At 50.2% G+C, this 21,298-nt stretch overlaps 14 protein-coding genes across 14 annotated transcripts; 10 read left to right on the top strand and 4 right to left on the bottom strand.

Moving 5' to 3' along the window:
- Positions 1 to 712: 712 nt before the first annotated feature.
- BBBOND_0109140 (dim1 protein-like protein, putative) lies at positions 713 to 1,599 on the top strand (the record flags this gene model as incomplete). Its single annotated transcript, XM_012911348.1, has 5 exons — positions 713 to 754; positions 793 to 963; positions 1,066 to 1,142; positions 1,178 to 1,296; positions 1,547 to 1,599. 5 exons carry the CDS (start codon positions 713 to 715, stop codon positions 1,597 to 1,599), a joined length of 462 nt encoding a protein of 153 aa, XP_012766802.1.
- A 232-nt stretch (positions 1,600 to 1,831) lies between these two features.
- Positions 1,832 to 2,638, top strand: BBBOND_0109150 (Protein FAM76B; the record flags this gene model as incomplete). The annotated part of the gene is made up of 1 exon (XM_012911349.1): positions 1,832 to 2,638. One exon carries the CDS (start codon positions 1,832 to 1,834, stop codon positions 2,636 to 2,638), a length of 807 nt encoding a protein of 268 aa, XP_012766803.1.
- Positions 2,639 to 2,955: 317 nt separating this feature from the next.
- Positions 2,956 to 3,858, bottom strand: BBBOND_0109160 (hypothetical protein, conserved; the record flags this gene model as incomplete). Its single annotated transcript, XM_012911350.1, has 1 exon — positions 2,956 to 3,858. The coding sequence occupies one exon, from the start codon at positions 3,856 to 3,858 to the stop codon at positions 2,956 to 2,958; it is 903 nt and encodes a 300-aa protein (XP_012766804.1).
- A 253-nt stretch (positions 3,859 to 4,111) lies between these two features.
- On the bottom strand, positions 4,112 to 5,484 carry BBBOND_0109170 (hypothetical protein, conserved; the record flags this gene model as incomplete). Its single annotated transcript, XM_012911351.1, has 5 exons — positions 4,112 to 4,387; positions 4,427 to 4,486; positions 4,523 to 4,693; positions 5,147 to 5,266; positions 5,302 to 5,484. 5 exons carry the CDS (start codon positions 5,482 to 5,484, stop codon positions 4,112 to 4,114), a joined length of 810 nt encoding a protein of 269 aa, XP_012766805.1.
- A 188-nt stretch (positions 5,485 to 5,672) lies between these two features.
- Positions 5,673 to 7,579, bottom strand: BBBOND_0109180 (hypothetical protein, conserved; the record flags this gene model as incomplete). The annotated part of the gene is made up of 3 exons (XM_012911352.1): positions 5,673 to 5,915; positions 6,296 to 7,287; positions 7,318 to 7,579. 3 exons carry the CDS (start codon positions 7,577 to 7,579, stop codon positions 5,673 to 5,675), a joined length of 1,497 nt encoding a protein of 498 aa, XP_012766806.1.
- Positions 7,580 to 8,569: 990 nt separating this feature from the next.
- On the top strand, positions 8,570 to 10,126 carry BBBOND_0109190 (hypothetical protein, conserved; the record flags this gene model as incomplete). Its single annotated transcript, XM_012911353.1, has 3 exons — positions 8,570 to 9,167; positions 9,206 to 9,398; positions 9,664 to 10,126. 3 exons carry the CDS (start codon positions 8,570 to 8,572, stop codon positions 10,124 to 10,126), a joined length of 1,254 nt encoding a protein of 417 aa, XP_012766807.1.
- Positions 10,127 to 10,624: 498 nt separating this feature from the next.
- On the top strand, positions 10,625 to 12,412 carry BBBOND_0109200 (apical membrane antigen 1, putative; the record flags this gene model as incomplete). Its single annotated transcript, XM_012911354.1, has 1 exon — positions 10,625 to 12,412. One exon carries the CDS (start codon positions 10,625 to 10,627, stop codon positions 12,410 to 12,412), a length of 1,788 nt encoding a protein of 595 aa, XP_012766808.1.
- A 708-nt stretch (positions 12,413 to 13,120) lies between these two features.
- Positions 13,121 to 14,342, top strand: BBBOND_0109210 (hypothetical protein, conserved; the record flags this gene model as incomplete). The annotated part of the gene is made up of 5 exons (XM_012911355.1): positions 13,121 to 13,266; positions 13,293 to 13,571; positions 13,752 to 13,886; positions 13,923 to 14,055; positions 14,091 to 14,342. The coding sequence occupies 5 exons, from the start codon at positions 13,121 to 13,123 to the stop codon at positions 14,340 to 14,342; spliced, it is 945 nt and encodes a 314-aa protein (XP_012766809.1).
- Positions 14,343 to 14,555: 213 nt separating this feature from the next.
- On the top strand, positions 14,556 to 14,987 carry BBBOND_0109220 (hypothetical protein; the record flags this gene model as incomplete). The annotated part of the gene is made up of 1 exon (XM_012911356.1): positions 14,556 to 14,987. The coding sequence occupies one exon, from the start codon at positions 14,556 to 14,558 to the stop codon at positions 14,985 to 14,987; it is 432 nt and encodes a 143-aa protein (XP_012766810.1).
- An 839-nt stretch (positions 14,988 to 15,826) lies between these two features.
- Positions 15,827 to 16,378, top strand: BBBOND_0109230 (hypothetical protein; the record flags this gene model as incomplete). Its single annotated transcript, XM_012911357.1, has 1 exon — positions 15,827 to 16,378. One exon carries the CDS (start codon positions 15,827 to 15,829, stop codon positions 16,376 to 16,378), a length of 552 nt encoding a protein of 183 aa, XP_012766811.1.
- Positions 16,379 to 17,150: 772 nt separating this feature from the next.
- Positions 17,151 to 17,564, top strand: BBBOND_0109240 (hypothetical protein; the record flags this gene model as incomplete). The annotated part of the gene is made up of 1 exon (XM_012911358.1): positions 17,151 to 17,564. One exon carries the CDS (start codon positions 17,151 to 17,153, stop codon positions 17,562 to 17,564), a length of 414 nt encoding a protein of 137 aa, XP_012766812.1.
- Positions 17,565 to 17,777: 213 nt separating this feature from the next.
- Positions 17,778 to 17,966, top strand: BBBOND_0109250 (hypothetical protein; the record flags this gene model as incomplete). Its single annotated transcript, XM_012911359.1, has 1 exon — positions 17,778 to 17,966. One exon carries the CDS (start codon positions 17,778 to 17,780, stop codon positions 17,964 to 17,966), a length of 189 nt encoding a protein of 62 aa, XP_012766813.1.
- Positions 17,967 to 19,110: 1,144 nt separating this feature from the next.
- On the top strand, positions 19,111 to 19,998 carry BBBOND_0109260 (hypothetical protein; the record flags this gene model as incomplete). Its single annotated transcript, XM_012911360.1, has 1 exon — positions 19,111 to 19,998. The coding sequence occupies one exon, from the start codon at positions 19,111 to 19,113 to the stop codon at positions 19,996 to 19,998; it is 888 nt and encodes a 295-aa protein (XP_012766814.1).
- Positions 19,999 to 20,792: 794 nt separating this feature from the next.
- Positions 20,793 to 21,224, bottom strand: BBBOND_0109270 (hypothetical protein; the record flags this gene model as incomplete). The annotated part of the gene is given in 3 exon segments (XM_012911361.1): positions 20,793 to 20,892; positions 20,931 to 21,106; positions 21,120 to 21,224. The coding sequence occupies 3 exon segments, from the start codon at positions 21,222 to 21,224 to the stop codon at positions 20,793 to 20,795; spliced, it is 381 nt and encodes a 126-aa protein (XP_012766815.1).
- Positions 21,225 to 21,298: the final 74 nt, after the last annotated feature.

Consider the following 21,298-nt stretch of genomic DNA (forward strand, 5'->3'; position numbering starts at 1 on the left):
ATCATTTGAAAATCCTCCATGCGATGATAAGGCGACTTACCCAGTGATCACCCTGCGATGAAACCCAAATGACCTAAATAAAGCTGCGCACCCTTATTTACGCAATTCTGCACAACGCAGCTTTAACAACTAACGGCATTTGCTCTTTAGGCGACTCTGCTCGAATCTGCATCCCGGCAGCTTTTGACCCATGAACGCCTTCCGCAATGTCAAAAACAAGATTCCACCTATAAATTACAAATGGTACAATGCAATACGCCTGTGGATGGTGCGCTGTATTGCAAAACTCTCCACGAATCCGTTAGTAAACGTGTAGTTGATGGGCTGGATTAACTTTCTTGAGATTCTGTACGCCTAGACAGTTTTCGTCCGGCATAACTACACTGGAGATTTAGATGGTAATCAGCAAACGCGGGCGAGTGCCTTTGAGACTCACAAAGAATCGATGCGCTCCGGCTCACACATCCTTCTAGCGCGCGACCATACGGCGGGCGTAGAAGTGTGCTTTCAACTGGATTCCTCGTTTCAAGGTGCATGTATTGACTCAATACAGCATCTTATGGCGCGCTTACCGTCTGGCACATCGCAGTGAGATTGTACTTGTGACTCGGCCGACTTGCGGTGTCAACCGGCAACTGTCTCCACGAAGGCAGGCCGAATCGAACAATCCACTTTAAGCAACAAGGTTCTGAAGTTTTGGCGGCAGACGAAGATGTCTTACATGTTGCAGCACCTCAGGTCCGGATGGGCGGTGGTAGGTTTTTTTCGTTCCTAGGCAGTCAACGCGTACAGGATCAAGCTATCATGACCGAGGAGGAGCGTTTGGTGGTAGGTGCGGTGTGTGGAGGTTACAGTTTCCAGTGCATCAGGTTCGGTCATGACTACAACTATGCGTGCATAAAAATGGACGAGTTGCTTTACAAGGTTGCGGACGACGTAAAGAACTTCTGCGCCATATACCTGGTACGTATCGTCGGCATGCCTTACCACAGCACAATGTCACGGGGTTGCACGTATATTGTGAATATATGCGCAGTTAAGCTCGTTGCCTTAACGCGTTTGCAGGTTGACATCACCGAGGTACCGGATTTCAACGGTATGTACGAGCTCTATGACCCCGTATCAGTCATGTTCTTTTACCGGTAAGCAGCATTTCTGGGCCGCCCACGTGAGGCAGAAACAAACACATGATGATCGACCTTGGCACCGGTAACAACAACAAGATCAACTGGGCCATGAACGACAAACAAGAGCTGATAGACATAATCGAAACCATCTATCGCGGAGCTCGTAAGGGTAAGCTGTTTTTGGTATTGCTGTGTGGAGTGATTACGTTGCTAATTCCTGTAACCTGCCGTGCCTGCGGCTGCCAATAAAGCGGCAAGCGCTTCCCCGGACCCGGAGAATCCAGATACGCTACCGCGTGCACTAGAATGTGTTGTGTCTGGAGAATCCGAATGTATGCGCATTGACGGCTGCCATATATAGGTTACACCATTGGAGTGAACGTTGCTCTGACCTTCCACATCAGCTTACACACGCGCAGGGAGGGGTCTGGTCATCTCCCCTAAGGATTATTCGACCAAGTACAGGTACTGAACGCGCCTCGTTAAAGGGGTTGCACCCCCAAGTTTGGGTTTGGTGGCGCGGCATTGATTGTTGCAGCGCCCCCTTTCCACCATCTTAGGCGGGAGCGACCTGGCGGCCGTTAACCAGTGCTGAAACTGTCGCAAAGGTTTTGTAGCCGTCGCCAATTTGCGACAGTTGCGCAGATTCGCCTCAGGGGTTGTAGGACAACCCCGATGGTACGCTATCCCACCGCTTGCGGACGATGGCCACGCGTGAGGAGCTCCGCACCGGCGTGAAGATCGCCAAGGGCAATCCCAAGCCAGCCGAGGATTTCGAGCCTAAATCTAGGTCGGTATGGGACAAGATAGGGAAGCTCGAGGACCGGGGCCTGTGTATGGAGTGCGAGCGGCGCCGGTGGAAGACCAGCAACATACAGGTGTGCCTCGACTGCGCCAAGAGCCTGAAGTCGCTGACGTGTTGCCACTGCAAGATATCGTACGTGAACCACAAGTTCTGCGCGAAGGCGTCGAAGATTTACAAGCGTGAGCTGTGCCTGTCTTGCGCGTCTAACTGGGCCACGCACAACTGCGACCCGAAGCTGTGCAGGCTCTGCAACCAGTGGTCTGCCTGGCGCTCCACGTCCGAGTGCGACCGTTGCCACGACCTGCTGCTGAAGTACGGCGAGCCTTCGAAATGCGAGTCTTGCAACAACAACGCGGCGTTCGACCGCGGTGAGTCCGCGCGGCAGCGGGTGAACGACCTGCGGCTGTGCTTCCTCTGCACGTGCAACTACAAGAAGAATGACTACTACAATCGCAAGTTGTTGATGCATATGGGGCAGGATGCAGGATCGGGCAAGAAAGTACAGCGCACCTCGAGCGCTCAGGAGGACTCGCCGACCAACCCGGATTTGGCAAAGACCAAAGCCGAAGGTGCGGAGGCTTCGGCTGAGACCGCCGCACAGCGCGAGGTGGCGGACCTGAAGGAGTGCATCAAGAACCTGAAGCGGAAGTACGCGGAGCTGCAGGAGGAGAACATCAGGCTGAAGAAGCGCCTCAGGGAGCAGTGAATGCAACACCCACGCACGTTAGCAACACCCCGAGGCCCTCAACACAGGGCACGTGCTTGGAACGCTCATAGCAGTTCCAAGCACGTGCCTCACCGCCCGTATGAGTTGACAACTAAACATTAAAATAAAGCAGTTTATCTCCCGACCGGCCTCGTTGCGTTCTGCTGCGTTCGGCAGCCTTATATGTCCAGCGGCCCGTCACACACCGTTAGAGCTGCGTTCATGTTGTTTGGCGCGCTGGTCAGCCGTGACAAGCACCGTGTAGGTGCAATCTGCACAGCATTGCAGATGGCGTGGCAACAATACCGACCCAGCGGTCACTGGCTTTCTTCGGTTCCCTCGTCGCTTCCCACGAAAGACGCCTCCTCATCGCTGTGCACGTCGTTGCTTGCGAAGTAGGACACTTGTTTGGCCTCCAGCGCGATTCGAAGACGATCCGCTATCCGGTTCTTGGCCGACTCCACGTCGTCGGACCGTATGTCCAGGCACGTCGGCCTGAACACGTCGAACACGAATGTGGTGTCGTCATGCGCGATTGAGCTGAAGACCAGCGGCCATATGTCCGGGAAGTTTCCGCTGACCTCGGGACTGTAGCCATAGGCCAGGGTTTCTTCCGCATCTGGGTTTCGAACGAATACCAGCACGCGGCAGAACCCCTCGTCCGAGTTTCCGCGTGAGTGCAAGCTGGATATCATGAAACCTAGGAAGCGCAGCTCGTCAATGTGCTCCACGGCGTGCTTCGGGAAGAGCGTGGCGAAGAGCACCTTGTGCGTACCGAATACACGCGACTTGATTTTGCACGCCGATATGGCGTCGTAGGTGTCCACCACCAGCTGGTACGTTTTCTGCTTCAGCTGGGTCATGATGACCTTGTCGTAAAAGGACTCCTGCGACATGCGGTCGGTGAGCGTATTGTACATGAAGTCGGAGGCTATGAGGGGCGCGGTTCCCACGGTAGACTCGTTGTCCTTGTTCGTCCAGCCAACGAGAATTGCGATTAGAATGTATATCATGTCAACGCACGGCATGGCGCAGCTGCGCCTAAGCCACAGGAGCTGCGTCATATCCACCCGCTTTATCCGCCCGTTTAGCTGTCGGAGCACCTGAGACTGCCGTTTGGGGTCTAGGTTGCAAAATTCTGACGTGAATTCATCCGTCATGAGGTCGCAGTGTATCCGAAATTCAGCGAGGGTATCCCTTTTGCGCTGCGGGTCGTACATGAACATGTACGGGCTTATTTTGAGCGCTTCCTCGAGCGACCTGCGATCGATTTATACCGAAACACGCATATTCGAAGCACAGTGTCAAAGCAGTTATCTAATCCCCAATACACGCAGAACTCGAAAACGCAGTATTCGCAAACCTTGCAGCATGAAACGCAGGCTGCGCACAGCACGCTGCTCAAAACACTCATCGCCACAACAGCCACTTTTACGGCATAACCGAGACCACACTGTAGATGTTTGACGTCACTTACGTGAATGATATGAGGGGGAAAGGTGTGCGTTCCGAGTCGTACTGCACATACGGCCCACCGTCAAGCATCGAAATCTCCTGGAATAGCCGGGTGATTTGCGTGTTCACGTTTGTGTCCAAGGAACAGGAATGCTCCATGCGGCTGATGGTAGCGACAGCCGATGCGTACATGATCGCCGCTCTGCTGGACTCATGGGTGGTCTTGGTGATTGATGCGATAAGGGAGGCTACCGAGGTCGACATGTATATACCACCCACTAGCTCCCGCTCTTGCTGCGGCAGTGTGAATTATGCAAATGGCACCGTACGTACGATTGACTGCTCCAGCGCCACTTCCTCCTCATTCCCGACGAAAAAATACCAGTCGGCGTCCTGCAAGCCCTCAGTAGCGGCGACCGGTCAACTTACGAATGAGACGTTGAAAAACGTGAGCGGCCTCGAAGCCGGCACAATGCATATCTTGAGCTCCGATCTTCGAGACTCCGGAAGTTTCTGGGAGAAGTGGACCTTGATGGCGTAGAGAAGCTCCGGGTCCCAGCCATGTACCCCTAGCAGTACGACCCGCAAGTAAGCCTCATGCTGCAAACAGTTCAGTTGGTCGGACTGTGCCAACAGCATACAGCATGCAAGACTCGTCTAATAAAACCCGATCCAAACACGCATGAAGCTACACGGTCTCACGGAATACACTGAAGGCATCGTGCCATAGACAACGCTTTGTACAGTTAGGATCACTACACCTTGACATTTACGCACAAATGCAGCGTGATACACATACAATCACGCTGCTACACACTTGTCAGTTGACCGGTGGGGAACACACGAGAGGACATGCAGTCACACACAGCATTAGACATCAGCGACAAATACACAGCAACGATGCCACCAAAATAGCCACTCACACGTCTACGGCACCGGCTATCGACTATTTGCAACTATGTCTGCGTAATGAACTGATATGCAACCTAATAGCGGCATGCATCAACAAAGGGTTAAGTACACCAAATCGTCGCATATCGTCCAAACACCAACCTGTACATCCGGGTACGTTGTGATGATGCTGAGGTTCTTCTTTATGTAGCTGTATATGTCCGCTTCGCAGTGCACTGGGTAGCTCGTCAGCTTCAGGCCGTGGCTAAGCCGCTTGTGATGCTGAAGGCTGTTTAATGCGAAACGGTCACACCTACCTCCAGTATGAACAGCGCACAGACGCCGTCCACGTCGCCCTGGTAGAAGACGAATACACCCAGGTCTTCGTCGTCATCTGCGTCGGCGGCGAAGGGCGCGTCTGATTCCTCGTACGCATCTGAGGCGTTAGCCCCTATATCTAGCACCTCCTTTTCGAACTCATCGATGGTGCAAAGCGGCATTGGTAAAACCGTGTGGAAGGTCGGTGCCCACGGTGAGCAACGCCCGGCCACACATCACCAACCAGACAGGGCGGCACGGCTCCACCTGCTGTGCCAGGCACGAGCCATGTAGACGTTAAAACTTTAAAGCAATTTACTTAAGGTGTGTTTTTGATCTTTCTGGGCATTTTGCCGTCGCCGTGGAACCTTCATATGCGGGACCTCGCGCGCTTGGTGGTAGAGGCCATGTTGTACTCCTCTTCGCCACCATCCACGTTCATGTAGACCTCAGTGTCGCTGGTGACATCAATAAGGTCCTCACGTCGCAGTTTGCACCACTCTTCGAAGTCGCTGTTGAGGTTCGCGTTGCAGCGCACACTCACCGTCGCAACTGATGGGTCGTACAGGTGCGAGAAACGGTCGCGAGAATCGACGGGGAGAAGCTCCAGGAGCTACAAAGCATTAGAGGGTTGACAGAGCGCACGATATCGAGCAACATACACGCTAGACACGTGGATTTATACACGCATTCAGGGAGTTTACACGGCGGAGAACACCCGGGCCAAAGCGGATGAACATTACACGTTGCAAAGTTGTGCATTAACTAACACCACGGGTCACACAAATTAGTAGAATCCCCTCCATGCAACGCAAAGGTGGGAAGGCTGACACAAAGTTTACAGTGACACGCAAATAAAGACTACGCAGCCGCCCGCATCGGCTGAGTGTGGCGACTGCGTTGGCAAGTGCCGCTTATCGCCACCAGCTGTGTAAACAGCGTCTTAGTCATCACCAAAGATGAACACGGCACGAGACATGCAAGCATACCCACCTCCTCTAGCAGTGGCCGGTCCAGCCCTTCAGTGATCAAGTCACGCCAGCCATCACGGGGGTGAAGCCCCAGCATCTCACGTTCAGAACGTTTGGGCAGCATGAGGCACATGTAGCTTTCCGTGCAGCCCACCAAGCGATCCAGCCAAGCCTGCGCGTCGACGCTCTTCTTCATTTTCTCGGTGTAGCAGTTGCAAGCAACGCTGCGCACAGAGCACTCCGATCCCACCGAAGCCAGCACCCCGTCGTCGACGATGCCCGAAAACTCGGGAAGCAACAGGTGTCCCGCCTCGTCCATGTGGCACTCACCGTACTCCAACTCCACGGGGTGTTCCTCGAACGTGGAGGGCTCGTAGTGACGTGGTAGCGACATTTTCTTTATGCTCGCGAGCAGCAGCCAGCACTGCCGCGGGAACATGTCCAGGTCGTTGTGCATCGCGTATGCGAACTTGTGGTATGCCGACGGGCCGTTCTCCGTCATAACCGAGGGGACGTTGAACATTTCCAACATGAGGCGGGGGAGGAAAGCTTGAAGCAGTATCCTAGAGCTGTGCTTTGACAGATGGGGGTGTAGCCATATGCATCGTATGCACCTTTCATTCGTCATAAGGCACTCGACGATGGCCCCTGCGATTATTTTGCTCTTGAATACCGGGGTGCTGGCAGAGCTGCCGGCTCCAGCTGATTCCGGAGCGCCCTGTGCCTCCGCGGGTGCCGCAGTGTTTTCCGCCGCATCGGCACGCCCGCCTTGTGGTCCTTCGCCCTGGCCGGCCGGGTCGCGTTCCTGAGCCTTTTGCGTTCCATAGGAGGGGTTGGGCACATCAAAGAAGCTCTCCGTGTTCAAAGTGACCAATAAGCCCGAGAACTCGGGGTCAACGATGTCGGCATTGGTGGTGTCCAGCTGCTTAATGATCTCTTTGGTGAGTGGCCGAAGGTCAAAAGGAATATTTTTGTTGCGCGGGTTATCCGAGACGTTCCACAAAGTTTCTACAGCTGCTTAGCACTGAACACAGGGCGACCAACCTATGTACGACCAGTTCCTCAGAATTCGCGTTTTCAAAAAGTGCTGATGACGGTAGATGGTGGAGTACGGTTCGTGTTCGACGCCCGTGTCCAGCACCTCGTCTAGTGACGAGGCCCACGAAGGCAGCGGCACTGGCAGAATGTACTTCTTCAAGCGCAGATTGTGCCTCCTGAAAAATTCCTCGGTTTCGTCGAACAGAAGCTTTTTCTGATGGTCCGCAAAGGCCTTGAAATCAACGGTAGGCGAAGGCTCAGTCGACATTTTCAACCATCGGCTGCAGTTTACAGTCAGGTCATGTCTTGCCGTTGGAAGTCGAATCGCGCCACATGGCACTGCATGAACTTCTTGTGGCGTGTAACGCGGCAAAAATTGGATGTCCCGAATCAACGATCCCTTAAGCCGATGGCGCGCTACTAAACGCAGCCTGAATCCCAGACACGTGCCAAGCGCAACGTCAGGCGCGCTGTGCCATATGGCAACCCTCCCCGCGAGGCAGCGGAATCTACCGCTTGGCTTCGGATCACTGTGCTCTCACGCCGTCATATGGAATAGCGCCCGCGGCGACGCGCGAGCTGTTCGGTCAGTCGTGGCACTTAAGCAGACCACGCCTGAATAGCGCGGCAATAGCAAATGAGCTAACTATTGGAATATTGCGAGAGCCGACCCATGCCAGACAACCACCCATAGACAGAATACAACAGGGCCCCCAAATCCGCCTCGCTGGTGTTCTTACTTGCAGTTGTGTTAGTATTTTTGGCGCACACGCAATGCCGGTATGCTTGCAAGCGAATGCCCCAAATGCGGCTTCGCGAGCTGCCTACGACGCGTACACACCGGTGTTGTCGTGAGGCCTGAGCGCTCGGTTTGGCGCATAACTGAAACGAAACACACAGATGAGACGACCCAAGCGTCGCACTGGCGTTGCTATTTTACACACATTTGGCACTCGTGTCTAGGCGCCGTTCCCTGCGCATTGTCTAGAACACGCACACGCACGGGCAATGTGTGCGTTTTTTCGGTGGTTCGAGTGATGTGTTTGTAGAAATGCTCATGTGAGTTGAATTGCGCTTCGGTTGCCGCTTAATGGGAGCGTGAAATCGGCGTCACCAGGACTACATGTACGGTCGGCGTTACTGTCTGTCTGTCACGCCGCGGTGGGTTAAAGTGCCCAAATACTAGTGCCGCATCGGCATCGTGAGCGTCTACATCTTTGTATGTCGGCAGAACGTATCGTGCGACGGCAGCCAAGCGATGGCTGCGGGCGAAGAGAGGGAAACGAGGTTTGCTTCCCGGAGCAGAATCAGCACGCGGTTAAGCAACTCCGCTAACAGCGTCCGCGTCGGCGATTCGAGCTTCAACTCCCAGGACTACTCCACGAGCCAGTCTTTCGATGCCGAGGAGACCGTACGTGAGATCCTCTTCCGCCGCCGCAACACGAGCGAGCAGGAAGCGGGGCTGTCACGCTTCCGTCGCGACCGATCGCAAAAGGCGATGCATAATTCGCGGCGGCTGGGTCTTATAATGTTGGTTCTGGGCCTAATAAATGGCGGCTTGTTTGCACTGCTCCAGGCAAGACGGAAGGCATACGCAGAGTGCACTGTTGTGGTTCCTGACCGGCTTCAGAGGGGCTACGAAAAGTGGGTGCATCCAATAACGGAGCAAAATTGCTCGGGCGACACAAGTAGATTCGAAAAAGCGAATAAGATTTACATCTACTACTCCATCAACAATTACCCATTCCACGGCGCTGCTGCTTTCAAGCTGCACTCAAAGAATCAGCTGGAGGGGATGGAGCCTACTAAGAACGACATTCATTCTTGCTATCCATATCACGTGGTGTCAATAGCAGGTGAGCATTGCAGCTGCAAAATGCCCATTGTCGTTCAGGCGTGGAAAAAATCATATACCCCTGCGGACCACACCTATGGCACTTTTACAGTGACATTTTCAAGTTCTCGACCGAGAACCCCGATGATTCAACCGTCTTTTTGCCCATTGACGACTCGCTGGCGACCCTGTCGTACTGCCAGGACTATACCCATATGCGGAATCCGCCAGATAAAAGCATCAACGAGACATTGTAAGTTCGTGCGTCGATAATTGCCCTCCTGTACATGGAACAACGGCTTTGGGTCCAAAGCAATTGCGCCTTTCGTGTATCGTGTTTTTGACTGGTTGCATACAGCGTGCCACACGATGTCGTGGCAACCCTCCATTTCGTTTGTTCGCCTTTTGTTATCATCAACGGTCAATGTTCATTACATCCTGTGTATGAGTCATTGTTTCAACATGACGCCATGTAGCTTCCGTTCGAATCATACCGACCGCCATTCATAACGCTGCAGCAAAACAACGTACTACTGGCTACAGGAAAATTCTATAGCCGTTAATTCGGATGAAAATTCGGAATCTGGCGAGAATGTGGACACCGGCTTTGTCACCAGAAAGTCGGCGCAAAATATCAGCGCCATTCGCACCCTCATGAACGCCAGGGCAGGAAGGGGCTTGCAAAATGGCCACATCATACAGTGGATGACGCCATCGCCGTTCAAAACGTTCAAGAAGTTGTACGGGGTGCTGCAAGGGCCTATCGCATTCCCGCTTTATGTTACCATGCACGTGACGTACGACGCCGAGAGTTTTGGTGGGTGGAAGTCCTTGTCATTAGTGGCCTCCGGCTGGCCTTACGGCAAACTCGTGCCAGTACAAAGCTTGCTCGGCCTTATTGCCGCCATGTGCTGCGCCTTTGCGTTACTGCTACTGCTAACTAAGCCGGGCGACCCGCAGCGATGTGTAAACCTTCTATGAGCTTCTCCCGGCCCTAAGCTGTTACACACTGTAAAGCAGACACTACATTTAAGCATTGTTGCCGTGGACAACACAGTATGTTGAGGTGTAATATGTTTTTTGCGTAGCACTCATATGCACCCACCGACGTCGGCGACATGTATGCACCTATGGATTCTGTCGAAGGTGCTGCCTGATGTCGTCTCTACCGTGCCCGGATTGCTAACACTAAGCGCATTAGGGCGATATATTAGTAACGGTTTGGGTAAACGGCGCCGAAAGTGCACTGTTTGCCATCGCCGTTACCGCCAAGTGCGACGGTTGCTGCGCGCCGGCGTATGTGTAAGGAGAAAACGTGACAAAAAGGACGTCAAAGAAGCCAAAATATCTACTTATTAGTAGAAAAATAGAATGTGTTAAAAATTCGCCTTTCATAACTGTCACGTCCGTCCATACGTACGATGTTATGAATTAGTTTAACATGAATTCTCACGTGTAATGTAGTTATTAAATATAAAAATGCAGTGCATATTGAATAGGATTACGCTACTGGCTACGCCAGTTATTTTCTTTCTTTGGCTATCCACGGAGATTTCGCCTGCAGGATGCGCCTTCGTGACCTTCCAGAACGAGCCCACGTCCACGAGAGGCACCAGGAGGTCTTCCCGTTCGTCGCGCAATCAACAGGCGACTTCGAGTACTTCGCAAGCTGGAGCTGGTGAGGCTACAGAGCGCACGGGGGGCAGAGCTGCGGGCTCCAAGCTTATCCCGCAAACGCCATGGACCAGGTACATGATCAAGTACGACATCGCTCGCTGCCACGGATCCGGTATTTTCGTCGACATCGGAGGATACGAGGCTGTTGGAAACAAGTATTATCGTATGCCCACAGGAAAATGCCCCGTTATGGGTAAGGTCATCAACCTTGCGAGCGGTGCGGACTTCCTCGAACCGATTTCTGCCGACAACCCTCGCTACAGGGGTCTGGCGTTCCCCGAGACTGTGATCAAGCACACTGGAGCTTCGGCAGGTGCTCTTACAAACGCAGGCAGCATCCACGGTAATTTGTCGCCAGTATCAGCCGCCGACCTCCGTAAGTGGGGTTACAAGGGAAACGCCGTTACTAACTGCGCCGAATACGCCAGCAACATCGTGCCCGGTTCCGACCAGAGGACCAAGTACAGGTACCCCTTCGTCTACGATGGAAAGGAGGAGATGTGTTACATCCTGTACTCTCCGATGCAGTACAACCAGGGAACCAGGTACTGTGACGAGGACGGATCAGCGAAGGAAGGACCTAGCTCGTTGCTCTGTATGAAACCGTACAAAAGCGAGGCCGATGCGCACCTGTACTACGGATCAGCGCGCATTGACCCGAAGTGGGATCAGAACTGCCCTATGAAGCCCATAAAGGACGCCATTTTCGGTACGTGGGTTTCCGGCGCCTGTGTTGCACTCGAATCTGCTTTTGAGGAGTATGTCGACAGCGCTGAGGAATGTGCTGCGATCCTGTTCGAAAATTCAGCTGCGGATGTTGACATTGACATCGACTCGGAGAGGTACAATGAAATCAGCGAGCTCTACAATGGTCTCAAGAACCTTCATCTTCAGCAGATCGCATTCTCGCTGTTTGCCCCTATGGCGAAATCAGCCGCTTCCGCCACGCTGTCCAAGGGTGTCGGTATGAACTGGGCGAACTACGAGTCCGCAACAGGTGTTTGCCGTATCCTGAACACAACGCCTACCTGCCTCATCATCAACGCCGGCAGCCTGGCCATGACCGCCCTCGGTTCCCCGTTGGAGTCGGACGCCATTAACTACCCGTGCCACATCGACACCCTTGGTTACGTCGAGCCGCGCAAGAGGGACAGTAGGGAAGATGGCGACAGGAACTCCGGTATCACCACCGCTCTCAACATGCAAACTTTGAAGTGCACGAAATACGTCCACTCGAAGTATTCTGAAAGCTGTGGCACGTACTACTACTGCTCCGAGGAGAAATCCGGCTACCTCAGCAGGCTGTACCAGTTCATGTGCTCGCACAACGTGAAGAAGGCTGCGGTTATTTCCACGGCGCTCGTGTTGCTTTGCTTGGCCATCTACTGGATTTACCAGAGGCTCTGGAGCACGAAGAAGGGTCGTCAGCACGATGATTACGACCGCCTTATGAGCAAGTACGAGTATGACGATGTATCGCATGACAATATCGAGCCGGAGCACCAACTGAGAACAGACGCGTACATCTGGGGAGAGGCTGCCGCCAGACCCAGTGACATAACGCCAGTACACCTGACTAAGCTCAACTGAGCAGTCCACAATAACGTGATTTTTAATGCGAGTATTTAAATGTATACCTACACGTTCATTCCTGTCAGAATTCGTTGAGAACATGCACAATTGCAGAGGAAACTAAAATGATAAGTAGAATGACGAGCCGATTCGTAGTTGGTTTACTACTGTTGATGATATATATATATATCTCCTGTCTGCATATCTGCAAGGCGTCACCAACGTTGATGCACTTGGAATATGTCCGTTAACGTTTGGAAGATTATCAGTACCGTTGTTATATCCAATGACTTTATTAGAATTTACATGCTGTGGAATCCCAATCTTTCCGTTTATAAACGTCTAAAGTTCACATACATAAGCTGTTTAATTACGCGGCCAGTGTCTACGGGTTACTTTTAAGGCAAACGCTTCAATTAGCGATACGCGGAACCACGCTAAGAGAATCCCCCAAAGGATCGCGCATTACAAGTATTTTGATTATTCATAACACTTAAGCCATATAAATATTCAATACTCATTGATTGTGCAAAATGACGGTTAGACGATAACCAATGAAGGATGTTCTACACACCTAACACCATCGTACACATTGTCGTGGCGTTGCGACGTATCCTTGTTTATCCAAATTAAAAATGCAATGGGCATTACAGTTTTAAACTCCACAGATGAACAACAACTCAATAACATAGGAGAAGCTCTAGCTCAGACGGAATATCATACCAAATGCAGTCCGCTTGCGCTCGTTACTCCCTTTACCAGAAATACTTCAATAAATGCCTACGGGAGTGGTATCATCAAAAGAGTAACGGTTCAGGATTCTACTATGCTAATCCACCGGGAATCCTTTTCACTCCGCTAAGGTCGGTTCGGTTGGTTACAACATACAGACACATAGATCATCGAAGCGTCAAGAGGGGACCTTCTCCGTGCCTATGTCACATTGGTTCTTCGATAAACGTGCAACAGATCAAAATGTGTCACGTAATGTCGACGTGTTTCGTACACCAAGCAGCGCGGACAGCCGAGAAGCAGGAATGAATTATCTGCATATGGGATACGACGTATCATATACTTTGTCTCTGGGTAAACTCGTCCATAAGCATATGGACATCACCCATACCGCTTTCTGCAACCATTACGACATCGCTTTCAACACATTGTACAATGTCGGCAGGTGAGTCCGCACCTTATGTTTTCTATGATATGGCAAGTGGTTTCGTGTATGATCTATATTGAAAAGTACGCAGTAAATGGCATAGTCAATGTAATATTGTGCACGATACATAAACAGTATTATCGTCATCCGTGCAATCTATAGTGTACTGATCACTTGAACAACTAAACCCGCTTTCAGGAGTCTGGATTTATCACCTGAAGCTTTCACTGAATTTCCCAACTTCAGGTTGGTAACAGGAAACATTTTCGGCATTCATTCTATTTTGACGGAGCCATGTTTCAGAACCGTGATCATGTCGGTTAGGCGTAAAAAGTTGGTTCGCCACTGTAATCTGTAACAATGTTACAGTATGAAGGAAATGCTTCACTATCGTACTCTTACATCTGTAGCGAACGCCGTAACCAAGGGCGGGTGCATCATACTCATTGCAAGAGATACAGAGGGTATGAACGGAATACAGAAAAGATTTGACAGCCCACAAGTAAGCGATGGTTTATTATTTTAAATTGATTATAGATATCGCAATTGTTTGTCCAAAGAGAAGGGTTAAGTATGCCAGCAATCATTCAGGGAGATGAAAATGGGCCCCATGGTTTCGGCCATGAATCGGATTACCCCTTCTTAGATTCCGAAGTGCATGATCATATCAAAACTATAATTGCTTGTGAAGCGAATTCCATTTCGCAACCCCTATACGTGTATATATACCACAAGTACAGTTCAAAACTGCCTAACCAGAGACTCTCTAAACCCGTTAATACGGTCTAATCAAATGCCGTTTTACCACCATCCAAAGTCTTTCTTAATTCATAACGCAGCCCTCAGACAATGAAGTTATAGATTATCAATTTTGAATTGTTGAGACCAAGGTTTAATAAGCGGCTTGCTAACATTACCTCAATCCATTGTGTGTCATACAAGCTGCCAAGCTTTTATTACTCAACGTTTAGTGTCATTGGAACTTCCGAATAAGGCAAAACCATGAATGTGACACATATGAAGTACGTCATCATCATCGTGGAGATAGGAATCACCAATCGAGACTACCTACTGGACACGGATAAGTTCAAGAAGCAGAAGTACGAAGACCTTATCGAGGATCTCAAGGCGCGACAGTTTAACCAGCAAACCAAGATCAGGGTTATCCCCTACGTTATGACGTGGGAGGGAATAGCGACAAAGGAGCACAGGAAGTACAGACGGGACCTGGGCATATCGGATCGCATGGAAGCCCACATACAAAGGGTAGTGATCCAAGAAACACATAAAATAGTGATGAGGGATATGAAGATGAAAGAAGACTACGATTCCGTAGAAGACCCTCAAGCCCAAACTGGATGGATGCCCGCATGGATGGCACCAGTGACGTCCGGCAATGGACCGGCGTGGATCCCGCAACCGGTTTCAGCGTGAGGCGTTAGCCTTGGTAAACTGAACAGTAGCACAAGTCACATGTAGCCACACAGCACAATATAAAACAAGAGAACACAATAATAATAGTAGTTGGTTGTTAGATTAAGCGATGACCTAGCACCTGACCAAAGTGGTTACCTGAACCCAAACCTCAACTTGGCCAATGCGTCATTACATCGGTTTCCCGGTACGTTGAGTAATGAGTCACTTGTGAGAGGTGTATACGTCATCTCACCGTGAAGCTAGGTGATTGGTCACCAAGGTAGGCAGCTGGTAAGAGCTGTGCTACATGGGTCATTAAGTAGTTGCTGTGTTACTAGCTGTCACGACCGCAATGTGAGTCGCTGGGCAATGGATGGATCCCGGACTGTGATGTGATGGCCAATGGACAGCAAAGTTAGGTGACATTGATGGCATCGGTATGGATAAGAAACCTGTTAATGGAGTACTACATCTCTTTTAGGCACCCATTATGACACAAATGTGATGTAACTGGTAAGCTGCTGGGGCCGCGTTGCATGGTCTCTGATGGATGGAGTCAGCTTCGCAGATGGTACCGGCTGACCTGCATGCCACGGCCAGGATGGTATCAACATGCTTTAGCTTGGTTGTACTTCAGTTGTGATAGATGCATAGTTGTGATGTGAGTGGCGGTGCACTGGATGGCCATCGTCCTGCTGCTACCGTGGCGCCGATGGTAGATGATCAGTGTGCTTGCCGAGGTGCGTGTTTATGTTGTAGGTTGGTGAGTGCTGCCGAGGTGCGTGTTGATGAGTAGTTGGTGAGTGCTTGCGTAGGTGATTGATATGTTTGCAGGTTGAGAGGACTGGGAGGGGAAGATGAGTGGGAGGCGGATAGTATACGGTCAAGCGTGTACGAGGTGTAAGTACGGATGTAAATACATAGAGGTTTGTAACTGCTGTCCGTGGTGTTGTGAAGAGTGTAATAAAAGCACTTATGAGAGTTGCGATATATGTTACATAGATTTTCACTACAAGTTTCAAGTTAAAAAGGATTGCCATTATAAAGGATGTAATTCCCAAACAATTACGTGTACCAACCCCAAGTGTCAATGTACATGTTGCAAAGCGAAATGTGCACGTGGAGAAATTCCCACCTGCAGTCTTCCCCCTCCCCCGCCTCCCCTTCCTTCCCCCGGTGCTGAGCCTGAGTACGCCAGTCAAAAGCTTTCCTCTCCTCCCGACGCTCTCAAGCAAGAGACCGATGCTCCACCATCCCCCCCTCCCTATACCACCATCGCCGCCGTCATCGTTGCCATCATCGTCGCCATCATCCTGCTCGACCTGTGCATCTTCCGCTTTCCGGTGGGCCGCAACATCCGCGATTTCCTCGTCCGCAAGATACCCCTCTGCATCGCGTTCTACAGCTAATCTCGACAATTTATTAGCGCAAACATTGTTAATCCAAATCCCACCGATCACCTAACTGGCAACTGACATCCAATGTTCTTGTCAAAGTAACGATTGCGTTGATGACCAATTACATGAGCAGTGAGGTGACCTAGCACCTGACCATCCATTTGACATGGCATTGAATTGATGCACTGATGAGCGTGTTGGTATCTGAGTTACTTGTGAGACGTGTAGACGTCATCGCATCGAATCAGTGCGATGTGAATCTTGATGATTGGCTGCCAACGTTAGTAGCAGTGATGAACGTGTTAGTTGATATCATATGTTGTCAACTGCGCTACTGTTTGGCGAATCAGCTATCATCTGTGCTGCTGGGATGTCACCGGGACTCTGACATGATGGTCAGTGGATTGCGTGGTTACGTGACACCGATGGCAACAAGTAAATGAGAGACGTATTGACCATACAGAAAAGCTCACATATACACTCATTGGAGCACTGATGTGATGACCTTTACATGAGGCACTGCCAACTTCATACTGTCTAATGGATGGAGTTAACTGCCCAGCAGGTGTCGGTAGACCTGCATGCCACGGCGAGGATACCGTTCACATGCTCTACCTCGGTAGTACTTCAGTTGTGATAGCTGCATAGTCGTGATGTAATAGGTCGTGATTTGGACGGCGTTCATCTTGCTGTTACCGTAACGTCGATGGGAGACGGTCAGTGTGCTTGGCTGAGTCACGTGGTTCATGGCTGCACAGGTTGAGGTTGAGGGGGGGAGGGGAAGATGGCAGATGGAAAAGCGTGTTACAAGTGTGGTAAGGGATGTAAAATGCTTGAGGAGTGTTATTGCTGTCCCTGGTGTTGTGAGGTCTGTAGCGGAGACATCCAGTGCGATGAATGCCGTCAGTTCTACTTGTTACGCCTGGATTACAAAGATCCGACTTACAATTGCGGTAGTCCGATATGTGACACCCAATGTAAAGATAAGCAGGACACCTGTGAATGTAAGTGTTGTCTAGAGAAACGTGCAACACAGGCCGGCGCATTCGCCGCTCAACCCAGTTCCATGGTTATCCCCAGTACCACAGCTTACCCCGCTGTCATCGCTCCCATCATCGTCCTTGTCATCGTGTGCCTTATGAGCGTCTTTCGCGTGCGACCGTTCCACAAGGTCCGCGATTGTTTCGAACGCAGATGAACACTTTGCATCGCATTTTATAATTAGGTCCAACACTTTGTACTATTGCATATATCGCACAGCACAATAGATCGAGGCAGAAAGCTTGTATAAAAACCTCTTGTTAAATGTTTTGTGATCATAGATGGCAGGCTATTAGGGAGATGTTGAAGAACTACATTGACATGGCATTTAGTGAGCGGTTGCAAATTTAACGGGATCAACCAAGTCGATATGTTGCAAGTTTTCCTGTTACGCCTAGGAGCGCTCCGCATACGATCTCACTTCACGCGCTCCAGGGGGTCTCACCTCATCGACGTAAAGGTGCTACTCACCCTGAGCAGAAACATGCCCTCCCTCTACGACATCGATTACTTCGACGACGAGGAACTTCCTCAAACATCGAAAATACTTGTTCAGTGATCGTCGTATTGTAATACCTAACGATAGTTGCCGTATAGTTATGTGGAATAGCCGAGCCATGATGCCGCTGCGCAGCCTGGCTTGCATACAATAGATTGCTGTACGCTTAAATGCGCCTCATTCAAGTGAGAGTCTGCAACAATGGTACCCAAATCGTCGCCCCACTCATGAACGGGGTTGGTATAAAACGTGGAAGGATGCAGACTGTTGCAGGGATGGCGCTAAGTTTCGCTTTACAGCTGAGTGTATGAGGTAGTTGCCTACATTTGCAGATGTGGCACCATTATACGGCGTCTAATATGGCCGTGGCACCATGTATAGCACAGAATTTCGTGGTAAAGTATTGTTTGAGAGTCTACGACGGATATGTGTAGTTGCTACTGGCCGCAGAGCGTGTGGTCAAGCTTGCTTCTCTACCTCGCCTAATTTCACTCATGACGTAACACATCTGACAAGAAATCTAACATACAATGTAGCTTAAGTCATTCGATGAATTAGTGTCGTTGCAACTGAGCCGTTGGCGTCAGCGTCGGCGTATCGCATCGCCAGTGACAGTATTTGGCCGCACACATCCCGGCAAATGAGTACCATCGTATATTTATACATGAGTAATATATTAGGTACAACAACTTCATGCTGGCGACGTCATAGGCAGCTACAAGATAAGTGGAATCTCGCTCATGGTGATGATCACGACACTGATCGATCTGCTAAGCACGTTAGCGAGTAACTACATGGCTTCTACGAGCACAGTTGTTATATCTACAAAGGCTTTAATATTTCACACTAGCTGCCGTTAGGATAAGGCAGTGAACCAATAGCACGGCAGTTTGCAGAACAAGCATAGAGTGATAAACGGAAAATGATGGTTGTAATCGGTAGTGTATGCTTGTATGGCATATGTTTGAGTGAGATATAATCATAAATACGTGTAAAACTTGGCTGGCCAATGCATGTCGTGGTTGTGGACGCTCAAGGTGTAACGGCGTTGCGGGATATGCTTCTGCGTTCGTAAAGACAATAGAAGGACAGCGCTTTACACGTCTGAATCAAATCGCTGTATGACTGGTATGTTTCACATATGGCCGAACCTTGAAATGTAGTACCTGTTGCCCTGGATGGCGTGTTAATGATGACTGGGAGGATGGTGGAAATGAAGCTGGAGAGGAAAAAATGTAAATGCGTTGTATTCTCATGTAAAGGTGGAAAAGAGCTCTGCACTGATTCCAAATGTGAGACGTGTATGGCGTGCTGTCACCCCGATTGTAAGGGGTGCGAAAAGAAATGCAAGGACGGAGAGAAATGTAAATGTTTGAATCTTTGCTGTGGTTGTAAGGAAAATTGTTATGGAGAAAGCAAAGATGGTACGTGTAAAGGAAAAGGTAGCACTGATTGCCAACGCTGTCGAGAAAAATGCAAAGATTCCCAAAAGTGTATATGCTATCAATGCAACTGCGGAACGCAATGTAATGGCTTCCTCTGTGCCTGCTGTTACTTTTGCAATCCTGGCAAATGTAAGCGTGAAGGTACTTGCGACGGCTACGTAATCGGCAAATGTACGGCCGAAAAGGGATGCCAAGGCCACGGCACATACGACGATGAAGGTCGTCCTGTGTTCGGGAAAAAATGCGAATGCGGTCCCAAAGGCAGTGGCAAAGATTGTACATGTTACACTAGCAAGCGAAATCCAAATGACAAGAAATGTAGATGCATCTTCGGTGACTTTCAAAAAGATGGCAACTGCTTGATCAAGTGCGACCTGTGCGGTAAATTGTGCTCTCAAGACTCTTATATTCACCGGGGCACTCTAGTAGTTGTCCCGCTTGCAATTGCAATGGTGCTTATCATCGTTTGGGTCAAGTACCGCGATATAATTCGCAAGGTGTTTTATGAACTACGTGGTTCTTCTTCCAGAGCACCCAAGCATTCCAGCGCATACACAAAAAACCTGATCGGTGACAGAATTCCCGAGGAGAGTAACATTGACCGCTACTCCGCCATCCGCCCAGGGACATACGGTGGCTTGTCTTAGAACGCGTAGAGTTTAATATCGCAACAAAAGTATGTCAATGTAGTAGCGTCAATCATCATTTCATGTCTCCTCTTCAAAGTTTGAGTTTTACCTTGAAATTTATCGTGTCTTAAAGCTTCCACTTTACGCACATAGTGTCCTTCTGGCTACTTCCGCACGGTGTTGGCGTAGGCTGCTGATTCCACGTTGTGCTGTCTCTGATCTAACTGATGTTATCCAACCAGTTCGGGCTCGAGGGTCGTTTGCAGTCGCAACAATCCCAGGGTTTCACGCTTCTCATACTATAGGGAACCGCCTCGATAAGTGTCTGCAGGTTGGATCTACTCCCTTTACAATCCTACACCGGATCATCCTAACTTCTACTGGCCTGTCTCCCCGTGTTCTCGATAATGATGTTATGTAATAACGCTATACTATTAGCGTTCTTATTTGGTGTTAGCTTTTACATCTATGAGGTAAAGTAACGTTATTATCACATTGCCCAATTCATTCCCATCTGGGCATTGGTGTTATCCATATCCGCAGATTTTGCAACCAAATAACTGTATACCTCATCTGATCTACGATATCTTCACATGTCAGTGCAGTGTAATCATTAAGTCATTCTAACCACGACAACTGTTGCAGCAGGATGGCACAATAGACAGGACGTGCGTCGTGAGATCAGCGACACGCACTCCCTTTCACATACAAGCCACTAGTATATGAAACCGCGGAAACATCTATACAAGTTGCACGCTAATATTAATAAAGAGTCCGATGACTTCATTTGTGCCCGACCTAACCACCGTCGGTTATATAAAGCGAGGCACCGATTCCTTAGGCGACTGAACTCCGTCACCGTCGACACTAGCATCAAAGCGTTTCAACTGGAAATTGCCCTGACCCACAAACCTGCGACACCATTAAATTCCCCAGTTATAAAAACCAACCAGCGCGGGTAGAAGCTCTGCTTGAGCACCTCGATTAGTGCTTGCGATAGGTGGGCGTGTAGCGACGGGCGGTCCAGTACGGACTTGATGAAGGCGACCGACTCCCGCTTGGTCCACTCCGCTCTCAGCAACTGCGAAGTCACAGACTTGCACTGAATATTGATGATATGGGCGTTCTGGACAACGTACCAGGTTGAGGGCCTCCGCATGCACGTTGGCGTTCGACAAGACACGCTCGCACAGCAGACGCTCGATGGCAGTATTTGTACTAATGGAGGCTGCCGGATGTGTCATGAAGGTTTTCCTCTCCTTATAAGGACAGCAAATGTTTCCGTTGGTTGATGAACTTCATTTTGTCAAGTGCATAC

Source organism: Babesia bigemina (assembly GCF_000981445.1).
Source record: "Babesia bigemina genome assembly Bbig001, chromosome : I".
Lineage (NCBI taxonomy): Eukaryota > Apicomplexa > Aconoidasida > Piroplasmida > Babesiidae > Babesia > Babesia bigemina.